This window comes from Physcomitrium patens, chromosome 13 (assembly GCF_059467195.1).
Source record: "Physcomitrium patens ecotype Gransden chromosome 13, ASM5946719v1, whole genome shotgun sequence".
NCBI lineage: Eukaryota > Viridiplantae > Streptophyta > Bryopsida > Funariales > Funariaceae > Physcomitrium > Physcomitrium patens.
The window spans coordinates 12,397,912-12,418,844 of NC_143422.1; the positions used below are offsets into that span (position 1 = coordinate 12,397,912).

The 20,933-nt window shown below is 38.6% G+C and overlaps 2 protein-coding genes across 6 annotated transcripts; both read right to left on the reverse strand.

The window, feature by feature from the left end:
• Positions 1–5,621: 5,621 nt before the first annotated feature.
• On the reverse strand, positions 5,622–13,236 carry LOC112290761 (protein DETOXIFICATION 46, chloroplastic). 3 transcript variants are annotated; one of them, XR_016506111.1, is made up of 15 exons: positions 11,103–13,236; positions 10,853–10,947; positions 10,470–10,578; positions 10,011–10,066; positions 9,607–9,662; positions 9,096–9,234; positions 8,704–8,841; positions 8,458–8,526; positions 8,163–8,273; positions 7,846–7,974; positions 7,579–7,656; positions 7,281–7,352; positions 7,073–7,135; positions 6,382–6,717; positions 5,622–5,912 (listed from the first exon to the last, which is right to left on the reverse strand). XR_016506111.1 is itself a non-coding variant. In XM_024537419.3 (14 exons), the coding sequence occupies exons 1-14, from the start codon at positions 12,085–12,087 to the stop codon at positions 6,616–6,618; spliced, it is 2,202 nt and encodes a 733-aa protein (XP_024393187.1). In that variant the 5' UTR covers positions 12,088–13,236; the 3' UTR covers positions 6,084–6,615. The 3 variants fall into 3 exon arrangements, 1 of the variants encoding a protein (XP_024393187.1); XR_016506110.1 differs by having other exon boundaries at positions 5,622–5,935; XM_024537419.3 differs by lacking the exon at positions 5,622–5,912 and having other exon boundaries at positions 6,084–6,717.
• A 2,561-nt stretch (positions 13,237–15,797) lies between these two features.
• LOC141046116 (uncharacterized) lies at positions 15,798–19,103 on the reverse strand. Of its 3 annotated transcripts, none has more exons than XR_016506113.1 (2): positions 16,182–19,031; positions 15,798–16,019 (listed from the first exon to the last, which is right to left on the reverse strand). XR_016506113.1 is itself a non-coding variant. In XM_090255379.1 (2 exons), the coding sequence occupies exon 2, from the start codon at positions 17,509–17,511 to the stop codon at positions 16,270–16,272; it is 1,242 nt and encodes a 413-aa protein (XP_090111505.1). In that variant the 5' UTR covers positions 17,512–18,734; positions 19,043–19,103; the 3' UTR covers positions 15,798–16,269. The 3 variants fall into 3 exon arrangements, 1 of the variants encoding a protein (XP_090111505.1); XR_016506112.1 differs by having other exon boundaries at positions 15,798–16,024; XM_090255379.1 differs by adding an exon at positions 19,043–19,103 and having other exon boundaries at positions 15,798–18,734.
• Between the last annotated feature and the right edge of the window lie 1,830 nt (positions 19,104–20,933).

Below are 20,933 nucleotides of genomic sequence, written 5' to 3' on the forward strand. Positions count from 1 at the left end.
AGAGTACAAGGAGAGGGCTGGTCTTAGGAGATATCCCATATGGATTGTAGCACTTGGTACCTTGGTACTAGTATATAAGGAAAGAGTTGGCATGGGAAGAATTATCTCATACCACACTCTATTTGTTAAAGTACAACCTTGTTGGTCCTAACTTACTTGTGTGGAGTATGCTTTCTATGTTTTAATAGGTTATGGGTCCACATTCTCTTACCAAGTAAGTTGTTCTTGCATTATTTCTTTGTTGCTTGTTTTTGGTGGTTGAGATCTTATGATAGAGTGTTGCTAGTGAATTTTTGAAGTCATTGCTCCTGGATTTGTGAGTGTATGAGCTTAGTGCAAGACCTTGATAGTGTCTTTGCTGAAGGAGTACTAGTATTTGAGAGTTTTATGAGAAAGTGAGTCATTTTGAGTGAAGTGACGTGAGAGAGACGTTTGAAAGTCATAAAATCACATTACAAACCATTCCCCACCATTTAGACGTAATTTGGACTCAAAATATGCAAAAAGTTGCAAAACAGCGAATTTTGGATTTATAGTTCAGCAATCTTTAAGTAGTCATATCTTTTACATTACAACTCCAAATCAAGAGTTTTTTGGACCTACTTGTAGCTTGAAATGGCATCTTTTGAGGGTGATATCTTAAGAGTTGTTGAAAAGTTTAGAGGTGACGACTTTCACCATTGGAAGGCCAAAATGGAGCTACTTTTGGCATCATTGGATCTTTGGGAGATAGTAGATGAGGAGGAACTTGCACGTGGGGTAGAGGCAAGTATCAAGGAGCAAAAGGACTTCAAAAGACGAGAGAAGAAGGCTTTTGGCATAATTGCCACTAATTTAGATGAAAGCAACTTTGCTCATGTCATTTCTTGTAAAGGGGCAGCAGATGCATGGAAGACTCTTTGCAATGTCTATGAAAGAAGGAATCTCTCGAATGTGCTATGGTCAAGGTAAAAATTCTTCACCGTGAAGATGGAAGAAGGTGAAGATCTCATGGCTCATGTAAATAAGATAAAAACACTTACAAACCAACTTGCTGTTGTTAACAAGCCTTTACTTGAAGAAGATGTTGTGATGACATTACTCTCAAGCCTTCCGGACTCCTATTCTTCCTTCATTGTGGCATTGGAGTCCATTTCAAGGAAAGATATTACTTTGGACTATATCACGGCAAGACTAGTCCATGAAGTGACCAAAAGAAAGCAAAAGGAGTCTATTGGGGAGCAATCAACACTATTTACAAGACTAAGTAAGGCAAGTGCCTCTTTTCAACGTTATCCTCCTAAAACTTGTTACATTTGTGGAAAACCAGGCCATTTTGTTAGAAATTATTTCAAGGCAAAGAGAGGAGAAAGAGAGAATGCCAACAATGCTTTTCATGACCATGGAGGTGAAGACTTTGTATTCATGGCAAAACAAACTCCTTCCATGCTTGATATGAGCAAATGGATTGTAGATTCCGGATGTACTAAACATATGACTCCATATAAGTGTTCATTTAATACTTATCAACCAATTCCAGCAACCAAGGTTTGGTTAGGTGATAATGGTATGGTACAAGCTATTGGAATGGGCACCATTGTAGTGGAGGTGGTGGTGAAGGGCATAAGTAAGAGAATCACTCTCAAGGATGTGTTGCATGTGCCAAAGATGAAGAAGAACCTCCTTTCGGTGAATAAACTTATAACTCATGGGTGCAAAGTGCAATTTAATATGAATGGATGTTTTGTGAGAACCATGGAAGGCAAAGAAGTAGCAAAAGGGACTAGGGATGGCAATCTCTATATTATCAATTACAAGAGGATCAATGGAGTGGAGGTTGCTGCCTTTGCTGAATTTCCATCAAATAAAGACAAGGTGGGCATTTGGCATCAAAGACTTGGGCATTTGAATGCCAAAAGCATGAAGGAGCTTCAATCCATGGTAAATGGCTTAGACCTTGGCCATTCTCCCATGAATCTTGCTTGTGAGGGATGCATTCAAGGCAAACAACATAGGACACCATTTCCTAGTGGAGTTGCAACAAGAGCAAACCAATTGCTGGAGCTTGTGCATTCGGATGTTTGTACACCTATGAGGACACCATCTATGAGTGGAGCAAGGTACTTTGTCACATTTATTGATGACTTCTCAAAGAAGGTATGGATTTATATCATCAAGGCCAAGAGTGAGTGTTTTGCCAAGTTTAAGGAGTGGAAAGCACTTGTGGAGAAGCAATGTGAGTACAAGATTAAGGTGCTGCGATCAGACAATGGAGGTGAGTATTTGTCCAAACACTTTGATGAGTTATTGAAGCATGAAGGCATTGCAAGATAAACCTCCACTCCCTACACCCCACAACAAAATGGAGTTGCTGAAAGAGCAAATTGTACTATTGTGGAGATGACAAGGAATATGATTCATGCTCAAAAATTTGGGTATGAGTATTGGGCGGAAGCTGTGGTAAATATCGTGTATACAAGAAATAGGTGTCCCACAAGTGCACTTGAAGGAATGACTCCCCAAGAAGCTTGGACTGGTAACAAACCTTGCATATCTCACATGAGGATTTTTGGGTACATTACATATGTCAAGGTTCCAGATAGTATGAGAGGCAAACTTGATGCAAAGGGCACAAGATGTGTATTCCTTGGTTATTGTGAAGGCACCAAGGCATGTAGGCTCATGTGTTTAGATACCAAAAAGATCATCAAAAGTCGTGATGTAGAATTCTTGCAGCGTAAGAGTGGTAGTGAAAACTGGGAGATGTGTCCAAGTGGGAGTAGTGGTGTGATTGTAGACACATCTTCAATTTCAGCAAACAAACAAGAAGATGAAGAAAAATATTCTCAAAGTGAAGAAGGAGAGGAAGATGCCATGATAGAAGAGTCCAATACTATAAAGATTTCAATTCCAGGAAGATACAATAAGGACAATGAAGAGAATGAAGATGAAGAATACCAACCAATGAGTAAGAGAAAGAACTCCATGAGCCATACAAGGCAGCAAGAGGTGCATGAAGGCTCATCCTCTTTGCATGAAAGAAGATATCCAACACATGAGAAAAGACCATAAGGTGAATGGTAGAAGAATTACATCTTTTCACAAGTAAGTGAAGACCATGCCAATGTTGCTCTTCTTGATGATCCATTGACTTTGTGTGATGCAATGAAGTGTGGTGATGCAATGAAGTGGGAGATTGCCATGCAAGAAGAATACAAATCTCTTATGGACAATGAGACATGGGAGTTGACTCCACTTCTACCAAATCGATCAGCAATTGGATGTAAGTGGGTGTTTAGAACCAAAAGAGATGCTATGGGTAATGTTGTGAGGTACAAGGTAAGATTGATTGCCAAAGACTACTCACAAGTTGCTGGAGTGGACTTTAATGAGACATTTGCACCCGTGGCCAAGTTCACCACTATTAGAACCATAGTAGCAATTGGAGCATCAATGGACCTTGAGATACATCAAATGGACATCAAGACAGCATTCTTGAATGGAGAATTGGAAGAAGACATCTACATGGAGCAACCTCAAGGATTTATTGAACAAGACAAACACCACCTTGTTTGCAAGTTGAAGAAGTCATTGTATGGACTCAAGCAATCACCAAGAGCATGGTACCAACGCATTGACTCATTCTTTGTAAAGGAAGGTTTTGTAAGGAGTGAAGCTGACCATTCTTTGTATGTATTCCAAGCCAATGACTTCTTGCTGGTTGTGATCCTCTATGTAGATGATTTAATCATCTTAAGCAATACTATGGTAAGATTGGATTGGTTGAAGAAGAAATTGGAGAGAGAGTTTGAAATGAGTGATTTGAGAGAGCTCCATTATTGTTTGGGTGTGGAAATCACAAGAAGTAGAGAATCAAAGACTATCACATTGAGCCAAAGCAAGTACATTGAAGAAGTGTTGAAACGATTCAACATGGGAGATTGCAAGCCCATTGGAATTCCTTTGGAGGCCAACTTGAAGTTGATGAAGCTCACAGATGAGGAGTATGCTGAAGTTGAGTATCAAATGCAAGGCATACCATACAAGGCAGCAGTAGGCTCACTCATGTATGCAATAGTAGGCACAAGGATGGATCTTGCATTTGCAATAAGTATTGTAAGCCAACACATGGCAAAACCAGGTCCTATGCATTAGACAACCATCAAGAGAATCATGAGGTACTTGAAAGGCTCTTTGAACCTCAAACTATGTCTTGGAAGAAATAATATTACATTACATGGATATTGTGATGCGGATTAGACTAGAGATGCAAACGATAGAAGGTCAACAACGGGCTATGTATTCTTTGTTGGAGTGGGAGCCATATCTTGGAATTGCAAGAGACAACCAACCATTGCAAGGTCCACAATGGAGGCGGAATATATGGCAGCAAGTCATGGAGCAATGGAGGCAATTTGGTTGAGGTTGTTATTGGAAGATATTGGACTTGTGCAATTGGAGGCGACTCCATTCAGGTGTGACAATCAAAGATGTCTTGCTTTTGTAAAGAATCCAAAGCATCATGCAAGAACCAAGCACATTGATATTCAGCATCATTTCATAAGAGAGAAGATAGAGATGGAGGTTATTGATATGATGTATTGTGAAACCAAAGACATGTTGGCTGATTTGTTGACAAAAGCCTTAGTTAGAGAAAGACACAACAAGTTGAATAAGGCATTAAGATTGATAGCTAATTGACCAATAGCAAAGTGGGAATGTTGAAGGAAATAACTCTTTAAGTAGTTGCTAATGGTCAATAGAGTACAAGTGTTGTTAGGGATATCCCATAAGATTAGGTGCTGATCTATAGTGTATTAGAGTACAAGGAGAGGGCTGGTCTTAGGAGATATTCCATATGGGTTGTAGCACTTGGTACCTTGGTACTAATATATAAGAAAAGAGTTGGCATGGGAAGAATTATCTCATACCACACTCTATTTGTTAAAATAGAACCTTGCTGGTCCTAACTTACTTGTGTGGAGTATACTTTCTATGTTTCAATAAATTTGACGATCTATTTAAAAATATTTGTAGACATCTCCTTACAATTGCCAACCAGTATTAGGTAAGCATTAGAAATTTATATTGATAATGTCAATTTAATTCAATCTTGATAATATCTAGCTTTAGAATCTAAAGATCATTGGAAGAAGAAGAAAAAAAGCCAATGACTAATTAAATGTATATAGAAAAGAACCATTACAATAGCTTATAATACTTATCTTATTTGAAGCAAAAAAACATATGAATATATCTGTGTGTGCATATATATATATATATATATATATATATATAAGCATATAGATATCATAAACAAAATAATATTTTTCTTTATATGTATCTTATCATTAAAAATAAATAAAATTAATTAGTATAAGAAACAATTTGTTGTTGTTTACGGAGCTACACAAGTGACAAATGAATCAACCAAAATTCTTTAGATAAAATTATATTGACTGTTAGAAAACTTATAAATAAAGGATAGAAGTAGTTTCTTCTTATTAAAACATTAATGAGGCACCAATATAAAAGTCTTAATACCTACTTGGCCAAGAGACAATACCAATAATGCACTAACCAAACAGAACCAAAAAAAATCATGGCCAACACCTAATTAAACCAAAAAGCATTACCAATACTTTGCTATCAAATCTCTTCCTTCTCAAAACTTATATTGTGTGAAAGCAAACATCATTTCTTATCAACTTGTATAATGCTTAAGTTGGCCAAGCCCCTATTAAGCCCTCACATTTTGTGGAAGCATATCAAAAAATAATTAAGTAAATAACTTGAGGTACTGAAAGGTACTGTTGGTAATGACGCCATTGAAAGTAGGATATGGTCTCTCCGTGATGAAATAATATTAGGCATTGGTCTCTCACCTTTCAGTTGAAGAGTAGCGCACACTGAGATACGATGCCAAGGATTCCCTGTACATTGTTATGTTAGATACCTGAAAATATTCACCAACAGCACTAGCATTAACAACTCAGCCATACAAATAAAACTCGAACAAGCGTATCGAGAAGCTAGGAAAAGGTAGGGAACTCTAGCTGCACATTACAGTATCACTCTCTTGATTTGATATTTCAAACCCAATGTGAAAAACTTTGTCAAAGAATACTTGTATTATGGTAAGTGGCATGGGTACATACGTTAAATTATGTCATGTCACAAATGTGACACTGACTATGCTAGACAAAATGTTTTCCCCTGCGCAAGATTAAATCCAAGAGATGGGTCTCTGGTTCTAAGGTTGTACAATGTTGATGCTTTGAAGCTCTGCAGGTTGCAGATAGATTGCAACTAAAGCATGATCGAGCCTTTTTACGGTATGAAGCCAGTCATAATGAAATTACGGTTCTTGCAAAGAATGTTCTGGAAGGTGACGGTGACAACCTTACAGGAACTCTGAAATCGACTGAAATAGCGTCGCCAAGAGCTCCTAGCTGTACGACACGTCCCTGAAATGCTTTGAATTAGTGAACCCCTATTTTAATCAGAAGGGGTTCACAAATGTGAGGTCTAAAAACAAAATGAATTGCTCTCCAGAAAATGTGCTCTAAAACGCGAACACATTGCCAAGTGTTGTGGGAGCCAAGACTGCCGCTTTAGAGCAATCATCACATCTCCTTACGCAGTCTTTAATAGTGAACCTCCCTCGTGTGACAACACAGGATCAGCCAGAAAGCTCCGTGAAGAATGTAGACGGGAATACGCCTGTAAGAAACGTGTCTGTCACAAGGGAAAAGCATCTCAATCAATAGCTTTCTTGGGAACTCTTTCACTTCCAGAAAGAAGAAAAAGTAACCTTACTTCAAGCTATCTTAGCGAACACAAGGTTTGAAATAAGAGTCTATTGCAAAACTGCATTAATTCTACACTTAAAATATTCTTAACTCAAGCTTGCTTTCATCGCTGCTTATCACTCACCATTGCAGTTGAAAATTCCGATATTTCACATTAATTCAAAAAGATTCCACATGTAAAGAATACAACACATTCAAAATGTCCCTCATTGCAACAGCAGAAAGTGTTAATAATTATAAAACAAATCAGACTCGGACACATTTCTGAAATTAAATCTTACCCATTGAAAAGCTGCAAGCGTCCACCAGCTACCAACTAATCCGAACCCAAGCCTGTGCATTGTCTGCAGTTTACCATTCCACGTAACTCATGAGTTAGGCACTAATTAAGTTGTTTCTCAGTAAGATTGTGACAAGCAAAGACAGTGTTCTACACGCTAAAAGTGGAATGTGCACGTGGTTTCAATTTGAACAGTTCAAGATTCGCACCAATAACATGATGGCCCCACCAACGAAACATGAGGCCATGCTAATCCCCAAATACTTCATATCTCTACCAGCCTGCACATAAAGCAACTTGTATTATTTACCAGAGAATACCAACACGAACGTCAAGACAAGCTCTACTTTAAATAACACAAATCACAATAATTTTGAATCATGGCAATATCCACAACAGTGCCATAATATCCACGACAGTAAGTAATGCATAAAAGAACGATGAGCATATATTACTCAATACAAACATGAATCATTTTTAAACATGGGGATATGGGGAAATGTAGACCAGTAAAGTGCCCTCCAGAGAAAGTGTAGGTGGAGTAATCATCAGACTGAAAAGGAAGGGCACTGACACCAAACGCATCTGCATAATATTAAATGATGAGTGCTTGTTAGCCACCTAGTCACAAAGCTATAAACAAACTCACCTACTTCAAAATGATGGAATAACAAGAAAATATAGATGTCAATAATATTGAAGAAATTGTCACAATTTTAACGTTGACGAAGTTAGCATGAACGTTACAGCCATCATATTTGCCTCAATATATACCTGAGAGATGATAGCGGGATCTTTGGTGAAAACTTGAGGTAAAAACCAGGGTACAGATATAGCGCAGCACCCTAACGAAAGCCCGACCACAATTCCAATTGTCATCAAGGACTTCAACAAACTCCTTGCCTGCAAAGTCGGCCGCAAAAATGAGAACCGGAATGCAAGCTATATCACAACCATAACCTAGCAAAGCAATTAAAAGTGCAATTTACTCTCTGAAGAGTAGTGGATTGTTTGGATTTAAGAGCTGAGTAAGAACCATAGTTGAAAACGACACAAATCAAAAAAGTAACTAATGATTGTTATGACATTACCTTCTGCAAATTACGTTCAATACCAAAGATGAGAGCAGGCATGAAAGACTGGGCTGTCTGCGCAAGAGGCTCTCCCCATGTAGTACACAGAGAATAGATCCCAATCATCACCTAATATCACACACATGTATACATTTGAGTTTTGACAATCTCAGTGAACAAGTAGAATTGAAATAGGTAGATCAATTTAAAGAAGTCTTGATTAGTACACGAATTCTCACTTAAGGCTCTACTTTTGAATTCCACTAAAACTACAATAATGCATTTCATAGTTCATCTCTTGTCCTATTCATACCTGATGGCCAGCTAAGGTTGCCGATCCCAAAGATGTTGCTAAGTAAGTGATGAGCGTATAGAATAACACCTGCTCAATAACCAAAGTTCAGTTACTAAAGGTACACGAGATTTAGAAAAATTGCAACAAGAGACACTACAGAAATTTGCGTTTGCGAATCAGAACAGATTCTTTAAACAAAATCAAAAGCCTAAACCAAGTAATCGTAGGATCCAGGAACAGCCTCAAGTGTACATGATGTGTTACCTTGGACAACATAGTGAGTAGAACCGGTCCAGCTAAGTTAACCATGATGGTAAATTCTTCCACGGAAGGTATACTCATAGCAAGGGGATTGTACCCTTTGTCGTTCAATGACATCAACATCAAAATCACTCCCACATACTGCAACAATTCGCTAATGTTAACTCATTGTATGTCATGTTTGAATTAACAATAAAGACATTTCGAAGTCTACTTGAGCCCATTGGACTTCAAAGCTACTTAACAAACACACAGTAACATGCTCATATAAGGCCCTCCAAAACGATACAAGAATACAAGCATGCGAGGTCTGTCATTCATTAAAGCGCTGTCAATACTCCAACCCTGAACCCTAAAACAGTCATGCGTCTGCAAATAAGCATGGTTTTGCTCACCTGAGAGGCCATTGTTGCCCATGCTGCTCCTGCTATGCCGTATCCAAGCACACTACACAAGAGGATGTCTCCAAAAAGATTCACACAACTCGCAATTGCTAGTACTTTCAGTGGAGCCCATGAATCCTGCATTCCAAGACTGCACAGCCAACGCATCTCTACCAATCAGTTGCTGTAGTCATACACTCAAGAAATTCTTAAGAGTGAATAAGAACAAGCCACTTCATTAGTATGGATCGTCTAGAAGCTGAATTCTGATTTTATAGCATTCCTAAGTAGTTTCCGCTGCAACAACGACTTCCAAAACAGTGCGCACCATTCAACAAATAACCTCGAACCTTGTTCACACCTAAAAGGATGTCGCATTCCAAAAGTGAATGACGAATGAAATACTGCTTATATTATCTTCCTAACTTTATCCTTAAACATGCTTGGCATACATTTTAGTTGTTGGACGTAATCTTTCAAACAAAACTACTGAAAGGAAAAAATCGACGGAGCGTTAACTCACCTGGCACTCTGTGCAACCATGCCAACAAGCACTGCAGGCCATGCAAAGGCTCTGATCTGCATCACCAAACACAAAAGCAGAAGGATATTTCAATATAACCAAGTACTTGAAAAAAGGATCAACAATAAGAATCCAAGCGTTTCTTCTACTAATGCAACAATTTCAGTCAGTGCGACGTCATCAAGGAACAGCAATCACAATCGTACACAAACACAATCAGCAAGTTAGAGAATAGCCGCTGCATTACGTAAAAGCTGTCGATTCTTAACCTTAACCTAGTCAACAAGAGTGGTCAGAAAGTATTAGCCAGTTATAATGACCCTAGAACCGACCATACAACGTCATTTTTCGATCGACGATTATATTCATGTCACAATACTACAACATCGAACGGGAATGATCACCTGAACGTAAGGAAGTGCAGTGGGAACCAAAGCAGCATTCTTGACCCCCACAAATGCTGAAAGGTGGTATCAGAAACTGGTCAGACTGCTGAGGATACATATATTCTGAAACATTTACCACTTGAAAATACCTCTGCAAATAATTTGCTGACCTCAAATACTTGCATACATTCGAACATGTCCGCGATTCGATGCAAGGAAACATAATGACAATTATCGACCGAAAGGTTTACCAGTAGATTCAATTCATCCTAAGAATGCCGCAGTGTGGTCGAAAAGAACAAAAAAATTGTATGCCTCGTACATTGAGTCGCCACTGCTTGTGCACTTCTAGAATTAAAGTACGGCACATATAACCGCAGCACATGAAAAGTAAACGCATATATTCTTGCTTGTGCTTGGACGAATAGACTATACAACTTCCAAAAGGTGTTCTACACAATCCACTGTGCTCCATACCTGTCATAACAGGAGTCGCTCCAAACCAGGTGAGGAGAAACATGCCGATTCCACACGCCAATGACACAAATATCAATCTTGAAAGATGTCCTGCTGCCTCTTCTCTATTCTGCAAAAGATGAAGTAATGTAGAAAATCCACACAGTTGTTGGCGAAGTTCATGATGTATTAATAAACACTGGTTACCAGCACACAAATTAATTACCTATTGTTACAACCAACACATCCGCCTCGTCTGCAGCAGTCGAAATACTAATTTAGCACGAATGTATTTAATGCATTGAAACCGAACATGTATTGAAACCTATCTGCTGCAGTCCATGTGCATTAATCCTCTCGACATCATCGTCTCATGACATCCCGTCCTAGGTGCAGTTATTCACCTTCAAAGCAAGAGCCGTAGCAACGAGGTTGGAAGTGGCCACAGACAAGAACATGAAAACGAAGCAGAATTGATCACATATGACTGTACCCGGCCCTGCAAGGCACAAATACGTCCATGGAAACGGAGTGTTAGTCATTGTAGATGAGGGTAAGAAATGAGCTGGAGAACACCTAAATAAGTTGAATGACGTTACTGCCTTGAAAGAAGATTTCCAAATAGTATAGTCGCTGTGAAATTTCAATACTCACCAAGAGCAGCGAGTTCCAAGGAGCTACTATTCCCAATGACAGAGGTATCAATCAAGCTCATGATAGGCCCGGACAGCCAAATGCCGAGTGCGGGTCCTGCAAATACAATAATTTCCTTGAATTGCTCAAAGAAGTTCTTTGATTCTACTACAGATGCCGAGGCATGTTCCATCACGCTCTCTTCTTGAGATGACGCACCGTCACTCAAATCTTTACTTGTAGATAACAAAGAATCTGCCATTTCTGTCGCCATGAGGCTGGGCTCAACTGATGATGTGAGTTGCTGGAGTCCGCTCAACAACTTATCACGCTCGCCCGCTTCTACTTCTGTACCCACCAAATTCAACACGCCGCTCTCAAGAGACTCCCCACCATCCCTTTCTAAAGTTCTCAACGCGTTGGCGACCTCAGAGACCACACAAGAAGCTGCCACCGCTGAAGGTTGCTCTAGAGCATTTAACAGCTGAGATTGCACATTGAAGCTATGATCCTCTGTCGATAATACATCCAGCACAGATGTGATGGGATTGCGTGTAATTCCAATGCCGAATGTCCCTCCTTGTTCGAGGTCAGACACAGCTTTGAGTACCTCATTTTCAGCTTCTTCAATCGACCTCACAACCTCAATACCTGACTCAGTAAAAGATCCGACGACGATTTCTGGTGATGACTCTGAGATCGTTGCATCAATCACTTCTGGAGCCGGCTCCAATGTACTGTCAACAATATTTGATTCCGCACATGAAACTACACCACACTTCCGATTTAAATTGAAGGAGTGCCTGCCAAGAAAGCCTGGAGTTGCAGCCAAGGGAACATGACGCTGTCGACAACGTTGAAACACATCTCTGTGCAATAAATTACTGGTAGAAACTGGTCCATCGTCACTACTTCTGCAAACTACAGATCTATCGTGCAGTTTACCCGAAAGAATTTGCTTTCGACCAATTGGAAGAAGCTGCATTGGACCTAGTCCCATTGCCATGGCTTCCTATTCTAGGATTTTCGCTAAGATTAGCACCTTAAGAAGTAAGCTCTACAAGGATACCTCTCTCAAGGATGTACACATGTAAAGCCAACCGAATGAAAACTACGAAAAATAAAATTAAAACAAAGTCTGCGTGTTACAGACCTCCAAGCAATTGCTAAGTCTTTGTCCCCCAAATGTACTTCAACAGTCCTTGCAGGAAAATATTGACAGAATTGTTTGTAAGATTCTAATAAATTTAGGTGCGACAGACGTTGCCTACTTGAACTTGCAGTTCAACATGTACGGAGCACGCAAACTCCGCAGCGAACGTATTACACTCCAATCCTCCGGCACCGAAATTCTCCAGAAACAAGTTCGTCAAAACACAACAACAACAACAACAACCTGTACGCTCCCGCATCGAGCAACCGATCTCCCGAAGTCAAACTACCGGGAAACCGCCCTGCATCACACGACCGCCGGTGGGTCCCTCCCCGACGCAACAATAAAGCACGAGCCGACGGGTCTACACACAACACAAAAATCGAAATCGACCTCCACCTCCGCAATGCAGACACCGATCTCAATAACCACCAGGGGCCGGGACCACAAAACGACCTCGACCTCGACTCCTCTTTCACTACAGGGACAGTGGAAAAAGGCCAAGTCGTAACCTAGTCGCATTAGACAGCCAAGATCATCAACTTAACAGACAATAACAAGCGAACTGTCCAGCCCAGCGTGAACAAGGCAACGATTCGTGGAGTATTGTCAGGAGACACAACCATCACAAGCCCTCCCAACCTCTACAAACAATAGCAACACGGTAGCTGACGAGATCGCTGCACCCTTGATCAGAATGGCGCCGCCTACTGTAGCGAGCTTCCAATTTGAAAGCGCAGCGGCAGCGGCTCATGAGGACCAAGTGGTGCCGCCAGTTGCCGTCTGGCGTCCGGCGTCCGGCGACGGTTCTCAACGTCCCAAGGGCGGCTGCTGTGATGGGGATCCACGTGGTCCAGCGGTCTCCACGTCCGGAACTACATAATGGGAACTGACGGAAATGAGGACAGGACACCCACCGCAGCGGACGAATGAGAACGCTAGAAACTGAAAAAGCCCTTGAAAGCTTTCAAGTGTGAAACCGGAAAGTGCTTTCCCAATTGGAGAGTGGTGGGCAGCAGAAGCGTACAGGCAAGGAAGGTTCAAATAGTAAGTTTGTGCTTTTATTCTCCAACCGATAAGGCTTATCCCAGCATCCGTTGAGGTCCACTCGTGCGGTATGAACGCGAGTGGGTTGGGGACATAGCGTGATTGAAGGGGAGCCTCTTACAAAGGCACTTAGGAGGATGGCTTTTGCTTTAAGTTAACCTGAACCACATGAAAAGTTGGAGGCAAATTGTTTTACTTTGCTCTATCCTTTACTAATTAATGGAGATTATCTATAATTTTATTTGTGCTGGTGAGAATGTTTGCCCCCTTTTTTGATCGCTATTGAATGTATCACATGAGTGGTGGTTTCATCTTACGAATTATTGATGGTTTGTGCATGTTTACTCTTTTTTTTGTCTAGAAAGTGTTACAGCGAAGAATTAAGAACATTAAAAATTGATGTTTTATTCCTCATATTGCTTATGTAGCTAAGAATGGTAATTTTAGTTAAATAGTAGAAAATTCAAAATTATGATTGGAATCCAAAAAGCACTGTAATCTTAAAATTACATCTGGACATTTATGCTGTTGACATTGTGTAATCTTAGGAGAAAAGAATGGTAAGTTACCTAAAATAATTATTAAATACTGTGAAAGAATTAACACAAAGTTTATGTGTTTAAAAAATATATCTATTTTTACTTATTTAGTGTTTCTTTAATTCATAAAGAATGCTTATGAACATAAAATAACACACACTGTATCTAAGATCCTTGTGACTAAGAATATATTTATTTTTTCCATTTTAAATCTAAAATAAAAATATATCATTAACCTTGACAAAAAAAATAATACAAATAGTATACTGTAAAATAAATTATTTTTATTTTTATTTAATTATTTACTTACATTTATTCACTTTCACATGTAGATTTTCAAAACTATGCTTTAGTTGAAGAGTATATATTCAAATTTATACCTATATATATATATATATATATATACACTCTTTTATAATATTTTTTTTAATTCACTATATCAAATTCCATTCATCATTTTTATTTTTACCTTCAGAAATACACATTTGTGTCAGTATTTACATCTCGTTTCTTGAAATAAAGTATGAAAACTTCAACAAATACTTGTAATAACAGAATACTACTATGTAATTGAAAAGGATCCTTTTCAATATGAATATATAAACTCATATAATTCATTTGAATCTATATTTTGTTAAGTTCTCTATTTTTTATAATCTACGTTGGTTTTATCAATTAAACTTGTTATAAAAACTACGTACTTACGAACACCAAAATCATAGAATCAACTTCAGAAGTTAATGAGATTTATTAGACGATGCCATGCAGGTTAGAAGTCGGAACTAGTCAAAACAAAGATAAATAAATAGACAAATAAGCAAACAAACTATAGTAAATGTAAGAGCCAGCATGAAAGCCATTGAATAATTCAGATTTTGAGCGCACACCTTAAGTGTTTGCATCAAACTCTTCAAATCTGATTGCACCTTTCAACGGGTGAGACAAGGATCTCATCTGTTCTAGAAATTAGATGAGTCCAAGCATTCCACAGAGCAGTTACTAGACGCTAGCACCTGATCTGAATGTCTGTGGAAGAGTAATGCGGAAGGTCCATGCGCTACAAGATCTTCAAGTGCATGTGTTAGAGTTAAACAACAAGTTGAATGAAGGAAGCATAAGCCACAAAGAGAATTATGCCGTCTGGCATAAACAGTGGAGACTGACTAAGGCTGAAAGAGACACCGAGGCAAACTAGAGAAACCAAGAAACACTAGTACAAGTTTCAATGAAAGCTTGCTCAATTCTCAACTCTTGATGAATCATCTCGACCAATTCCTCGTTAAAATATGGAGATACCAACACCATATACACAACGAGCTGCATATCTTCAACAATCTGTATTGCTTCCGACGCATTGGAATTGAAATTATTTCCGTGAATAACCATGGCAATTTTGAACTAATATAACGGAAACTTACAGTGCTTTTCAAATTTATTTAAAGATGAAGCTATCACGGCTTTCATTGCCAAAGTGCAACTGCCAGCGGAATCTTTCTACACACATCAACACACCAGATTCTTCCAAAAACCTTGATTCTCTCACAGGCCTCGGGAATAGTTCATTCCATGTGAGCATGAGATACAAGAACAAACAGATGGCATGTTTTCTAACAAATTACTCTTTCCCATTCGGTACGCGAACACAATGGACACTTTAGATGATGGTTTGGTGTATCTTCAACTCAAAGAATCGAAGACTCTGGGGGGGAGCAAATTTATCACTCTGTGGGATTCATTGACAGGCGATGAAAATGAACTGTGCATAATCGATTTTGGAAGAATTCTCACACCACACTGTCGGCGCAGCAGGCAACGTTTATGTGGACCACCAAATAAAGCATTACTAGGTGATAGTTCCACTACAAATTGAAGAGAGGACAGGATATTTAGCGGCAAATGCAAAAAGGACCATTATTTTGCTAGTAAATGTCGTAAACAAGTGAGTTGAGCAATGCTGATCTCTTGTGAAGGACACTATTCTTGAACGCTCGAATCTCGTGGACACAAGTTTAGATTCAAACAATAGTTAGACAACGACAATGCTGTTCAAGAACAGAAGCTTGAACTTCACTTTCTACGATTCTTCACAGATCAGTGTCCTGCAATACACAGATGACCTAAAGGAGAACAAATTCTCTTCTTTCCGCCACCGCACTCTTCAAGATCGGATGGGTTACTAGTCGTGTACTCTCCACCAATCTACTCTGCCGCAAACAAAAAGAGTTCAATTCACTACAAAATTTAGTTACAAAATCGGAAGCCTGTTCCTAAATGGGTCGCTTGAACTGATCACCTTCGCTGAAAGCTATGATCTGAACAAGATTGTGCATGATCCAACAAGATTGTCCAAGTGCTGCTCACCAAAAAGACTCAATACAACGCCTTCACCTCTGCAATATGGACAAACTCGGAGAAGTCCATGCGACATAGCGATGGCGACAAGCGCAGATCAGAGGACCTTCAGAGGCGGTTCAATATATCCTTTCTCACCAGGCCGCGGTTTGCAAACCAACCGAGGGGCCATGGTAAATGCCGCCCCCCTTGTCAGTGTCGGCCCTGCTTGTAGCCCCTTACTCCGCAAGTTGTACCGCCCAGGGCCAGGTTTCATACTCCAATTGGGATCCTTGAGCTTGGTGGCGATGACACATCCTTTCCCCTTCACAGGAAAAGGGCTGTATGAACCTGGTCCAGGAATACCAGTGCTGGAGTCGCCATTGTGGCGCGGGCCAATACTGTAAGCGGGGCCAGTATATTTGTCACGCTTGGGATTGTAGTAAGAGCCGGGACCCGGATTGTTGTATGGCAATTGACCAACAAGTTTTGAGGCCATGCTGTAACCCGACCGATTAGGGAGTGTAGGGTTGTATGCTCCGGGGCCGGGGTGGCCAAAGTCGTGTTCAATGCTGGCGTGAGCGGCAAGGGTGAATCCGGATGGGCCTCGGATGAACACAGGGTTGTATTCACCCGGAGATGGATATATAAAATCATGTTTTGCAACAAATCGCTTGCCCATGGTGTAGGCTGGAGGTTTGCCGCAGTAATGGTCGTTGTAGTTGCCTGGCCCAGGATAACCATGATCGAGTCTAAACTCGTGGCGCTCGCCGATAGAGCAACCGTCTTTCTTCCAGGGGATTTTAGGAATTCGGGGGTTATATGTTCCAGGCGGTGGATTTTGGTTTGCCTGTGCGGCAGAAAAACGTTTGCCGAAGGTAAACGTTGACTTGTCATCATTCAAGTGAGGTCGCTGGTAGGCACCTGGCCCTGGCAAATTAAAGTCGATTTGGGCTTTGAATCGTTTGCCGAGAGTGAATGTGCTACTATGGCCGATTTTTCGAGGATTGTAAGTTCCGGGTCCAGGGTTCTTGATTTCGAAGTACATATCTGTTCTTGGTCCGAGGGTGAACTGGGGCTCCTTGCGCATCGTGAGACTGATGCTGGGAGAGTAGGCTCCTGGAGCAGGGATGCCAGCCGTTGCGGAGGTCTCATTCCGCCCCTGGATGGAGAAGGCTGGTTCTCTTCGATCGACGATGTCGCCTCGGAGGTCTTGATTGTAAGTGCCTGGTCCTGGGATGTAGTCTTTCTCTTTGTCCTTGAGCCTGACGGCGATCTTGTGTGTTGCTCCAGTTGTCGTGGTTAAATCAACCTTGGGCTTGTAAGTACCCGGCCCTGGATTCCAAGTGTAGCAATCCATGTTGCCGTATCACTCACAACTCCGTCGTTATCACACACACTTATTCTGTTTCCCTTAAGTTTCACGTAGAATTTGCTAATTTGGTAGATCACGGCTCGCCTTCTCCATTCCTTTACTGTCAACAATTTTCATGCAACATTGCTGTAGTATTTCTGATCGTTAGAAGCTTCGCATGAGCCACCAAAATCACACTGATAATTCTCTATTCGACAAGATTATAGAGGACATAAATTTGGTTCACTTGTGAATATACTCCTGGCTTTGAAGAAGAGTCTAAATTTCTCCTAAGTGTAGAATAGACATTAGTCATGGCGAAGGATCGGTGCTTCTTTAAAGAGAATAATTATGTGACTTAGTGAAAATTCTACGAACTCGGCAATGATCATTGTAGTTAATGAGTTACGTCAAAAAGGTGGAACGTTTTCTCTATGTTGCCGTGGATTAGCGACTGCAATGGAGGGATGAGGGAATCAAAGAAGACCAGCGACGAGATGCGAAAAGCAACGATCACCAGATCAGGGGAGTGTCGAATCGACTTATTAGGGCCACACAACACTTTGTTACGGCTTAATCCATCGTACAATATCATTATTGTTTTGTAAAAGCTGTCTTCCTTCCTTTGCATTGGCTTACGTAATCTGATATGTATGCATAATCGAAATATATGCTATTGTCACAAAACTCGGCCCTGGTTTGTAGCAAAGAGCTTTTTGCTATTCAAGGCTTGCTTCAATAAACTTTGTATTTACAAACAAGTATTAACACCTTCCAGACCAAACCAGTCACCTGGTAATAAAGGCTGTGATGGCAAACACTAAGGAGAAGAAGCAAAAATCCATGATGCGTGTAACGTATGTTGGAAAGAACTAAATCGGAAGAAGTGCATCTGTTGCCCTCTGCTCCCATGACAAACCTCCCCCAATCCTGCTTCCATGCTTCCTTGCCTGCAGAATTGATGCGCTCATCAGCTGTTCAAGGTTCGCCGCTTATTCTCATGTCGAAGCAACAGGCCATAACTTCTTTACATCCAGCGCGATGAACTTCTGTGTATAGCCATTTCTGGAAGACAATCTGCAAACGTTCTCATGAAACATCTGGCACTAATCCTATAATCCTAAACTCCTTTGTTGTGATGTTGGTTTCTCTCTCAAAGATTCATAATTTGGATAAGATATGTAGAAGCCAAAATTGGTGCCGTATGTTGCTAATATATGGAGAATTATCTGCAAAATTAGAGTAATTGTTGTGTATTATGCAAATGTCATATATGAGCAGAATCGGCAATTAATTAATAACTCATCTCATTCCTCCATCATGTTTAATTTATTCCAGCAACGTAACAAAGTCAATTTTAGATTTTAAAAATATTTTGAAAATAATATTCAAAACATTTTTGAAATGGATTTGGTGCAAACTAAGATGTGGAATTTGTAATATATTGTATTATAGATAAAATCGTGAATGTAGATTCTGATATGATATACAAGGTTTATAGAAATAATATCACTTTCGTCTTGTATTCTAAATATACCTGTTCTATAAATGGAAACTGGTACATTGCTGCTCAAATGATATTTTGGAAACTTATATTCAAAACTGTAAGCATACAATTTTAAGTTCTATTCATTTCAGTTTAGCTTAACACTATTTTTCAGGGGAATAATTATTCTCAATATATATATATATATATATATATATATATTACTTAATAAGTTGTAATTTATTTTAATCAAATCTCTTAAATGCACAGTTGAAAATTGTATGGTGACTATGCGAATATGGCTACATAACTTACAAATAAGTAAGGAAATGCTTCACTTTACTGTTAGATCTGAAAAAATTAAGATTAAGCATCAATAACTTTATATATAAATCCAATCACTTTTTCCTATGTATACTTTAAAATTTATAAAATTTACAATATATATTTAGTTAATTTTTTTGAAAAATTAGAAAGATATATATATATATATATATATATGCTTAATGATTTACTAACAAATAGTTTAAAAGATATTAAACAAAGATATATAAATATATATATACAAGGATGTCCATTAAACTTATATTCATGGTGTAGATAATGTAAGAGATAAAAAAAATAAAAATAATAATAATTATACTTATAATATAGATATATATATAGATATATATATATATATATATATATATATATATATATATAGAATGTATGAATATAATTTAAAAATGATATGCAAATGTGTTCTCTTTAAACAACTATATCTTATATTTCATAACTGTTTTAGTAAAAACATTTAAACATAAAACCATCTTAAGATGCCCATTATGTTAAGGAAAGAATATGAGAAATTTTAACTTTCAAATCTTTTTATTGGGTGAAATTTAGAAGCCTCACTTAGTTGGCTTTACACTTAAATAAACAAGCCTATAAGTCTAAAGAAGAAAATACGATGTTAAATACATTTTGTTTTTTAAATAGTTTGAATAGTATTATATTCTGCTATTTTTAGTAGGCCTATCTTAACAAGTTTTTTTACAAAAAAAATTAAAGATTATATATATATATATATATATATATAATAATTCTTATGAAAAATGCAAACTTAGCATAGAGATAGTTAAAAATCCATTTTTTTTTAATAACAAAAGCAATAATAAAAATTTATAAAAAAGAGAGATTTTTTAGAAGATACAACATATAAAGGTGGTTATAAAAAACCAAAATACATAAAAAATACAAACATACATGTCTATAAAGAAAAAAAAATATCAAATTAGATTATAAAATCTTTATTATATAAACAAAAATTGTTACATTCAACACAGCAAATGCCACCAACCAGTGATAAAGTATGTAATTCAAAATAAAATATAAATGCACATCCTACACACTCTTAAGTTATCTTTTTAGTTGATTAGGAGCCCCTCCATTCAACTACAACTACTAATACATATCATTGAAGATGAATACTTCTAGGATTTTGAATGCCAAACTATACTCCTTTAAATTTAGTATTGTAATAGTTAAATCACCAAAGTATGTGACATATACAATAGAAGAAATCTTCAATCTTTATTGAGAGATGAAGCATGGCTAGAAAACTTCTTCCAACAACAAAATATTCAATCTCTTAATGAAAGAGTCGAAAGAAGTGGTGTCAAATATGTCATATGCTACCTACGTTGGCTTTGATCACATAAAAGCATGATAGCAGCTCCTTTCTTCTCACCACATATGAAACAAAGAAGATCAATTGGCACAACTGCTAATTCAAGATCTACAGAGTCATCAATAGGAAGATGATAAAGAATACAATTCTTTGAATGCTCTTGACACTCTTCTCTATCCTTGGCTTCTAACAACAAAATACCACTAGACAACACATTTGTTATTTTTAGAATTGTATGCCTTACCTTAATATCAAGTGTTATTGGCACTT

What these genes read in the sequence shown, in the direction of transcription:
- LOC112290761 (XM_024537419.3), bottom strand. Translation starts at nt 12,087, where the DNA reads ATGGCAATGGGACTAGGTCCAATGCAGCTTCTTCCAATTGGTCGAAAG. An exon ending in TACTCACTATGTTGTCCAAG is followed by an intron (nt 8,527 to 8,703) that starts GTAACACATCAT and finishes GTTATTGAGCAG; the next exon opens with GTGTTATTCTATACGCTCAT. An exon ending in CAACCTTAGCTGGCCATCAG is followed by an intron (nt 8,274 to 8,457) that starts GTATGAATAGGA and finishes GTGTGATATTAG; the next exon opens with GTGATGATTGGGATCTATTC.
- LOC141046116 (XM_090255379.1), bottom strand. Translation starts at nt 17,511, where the DNA reads ATGGATTGCTACACTTGGAATCCAGGGCCGGGTACTTACAAGCCCAAG.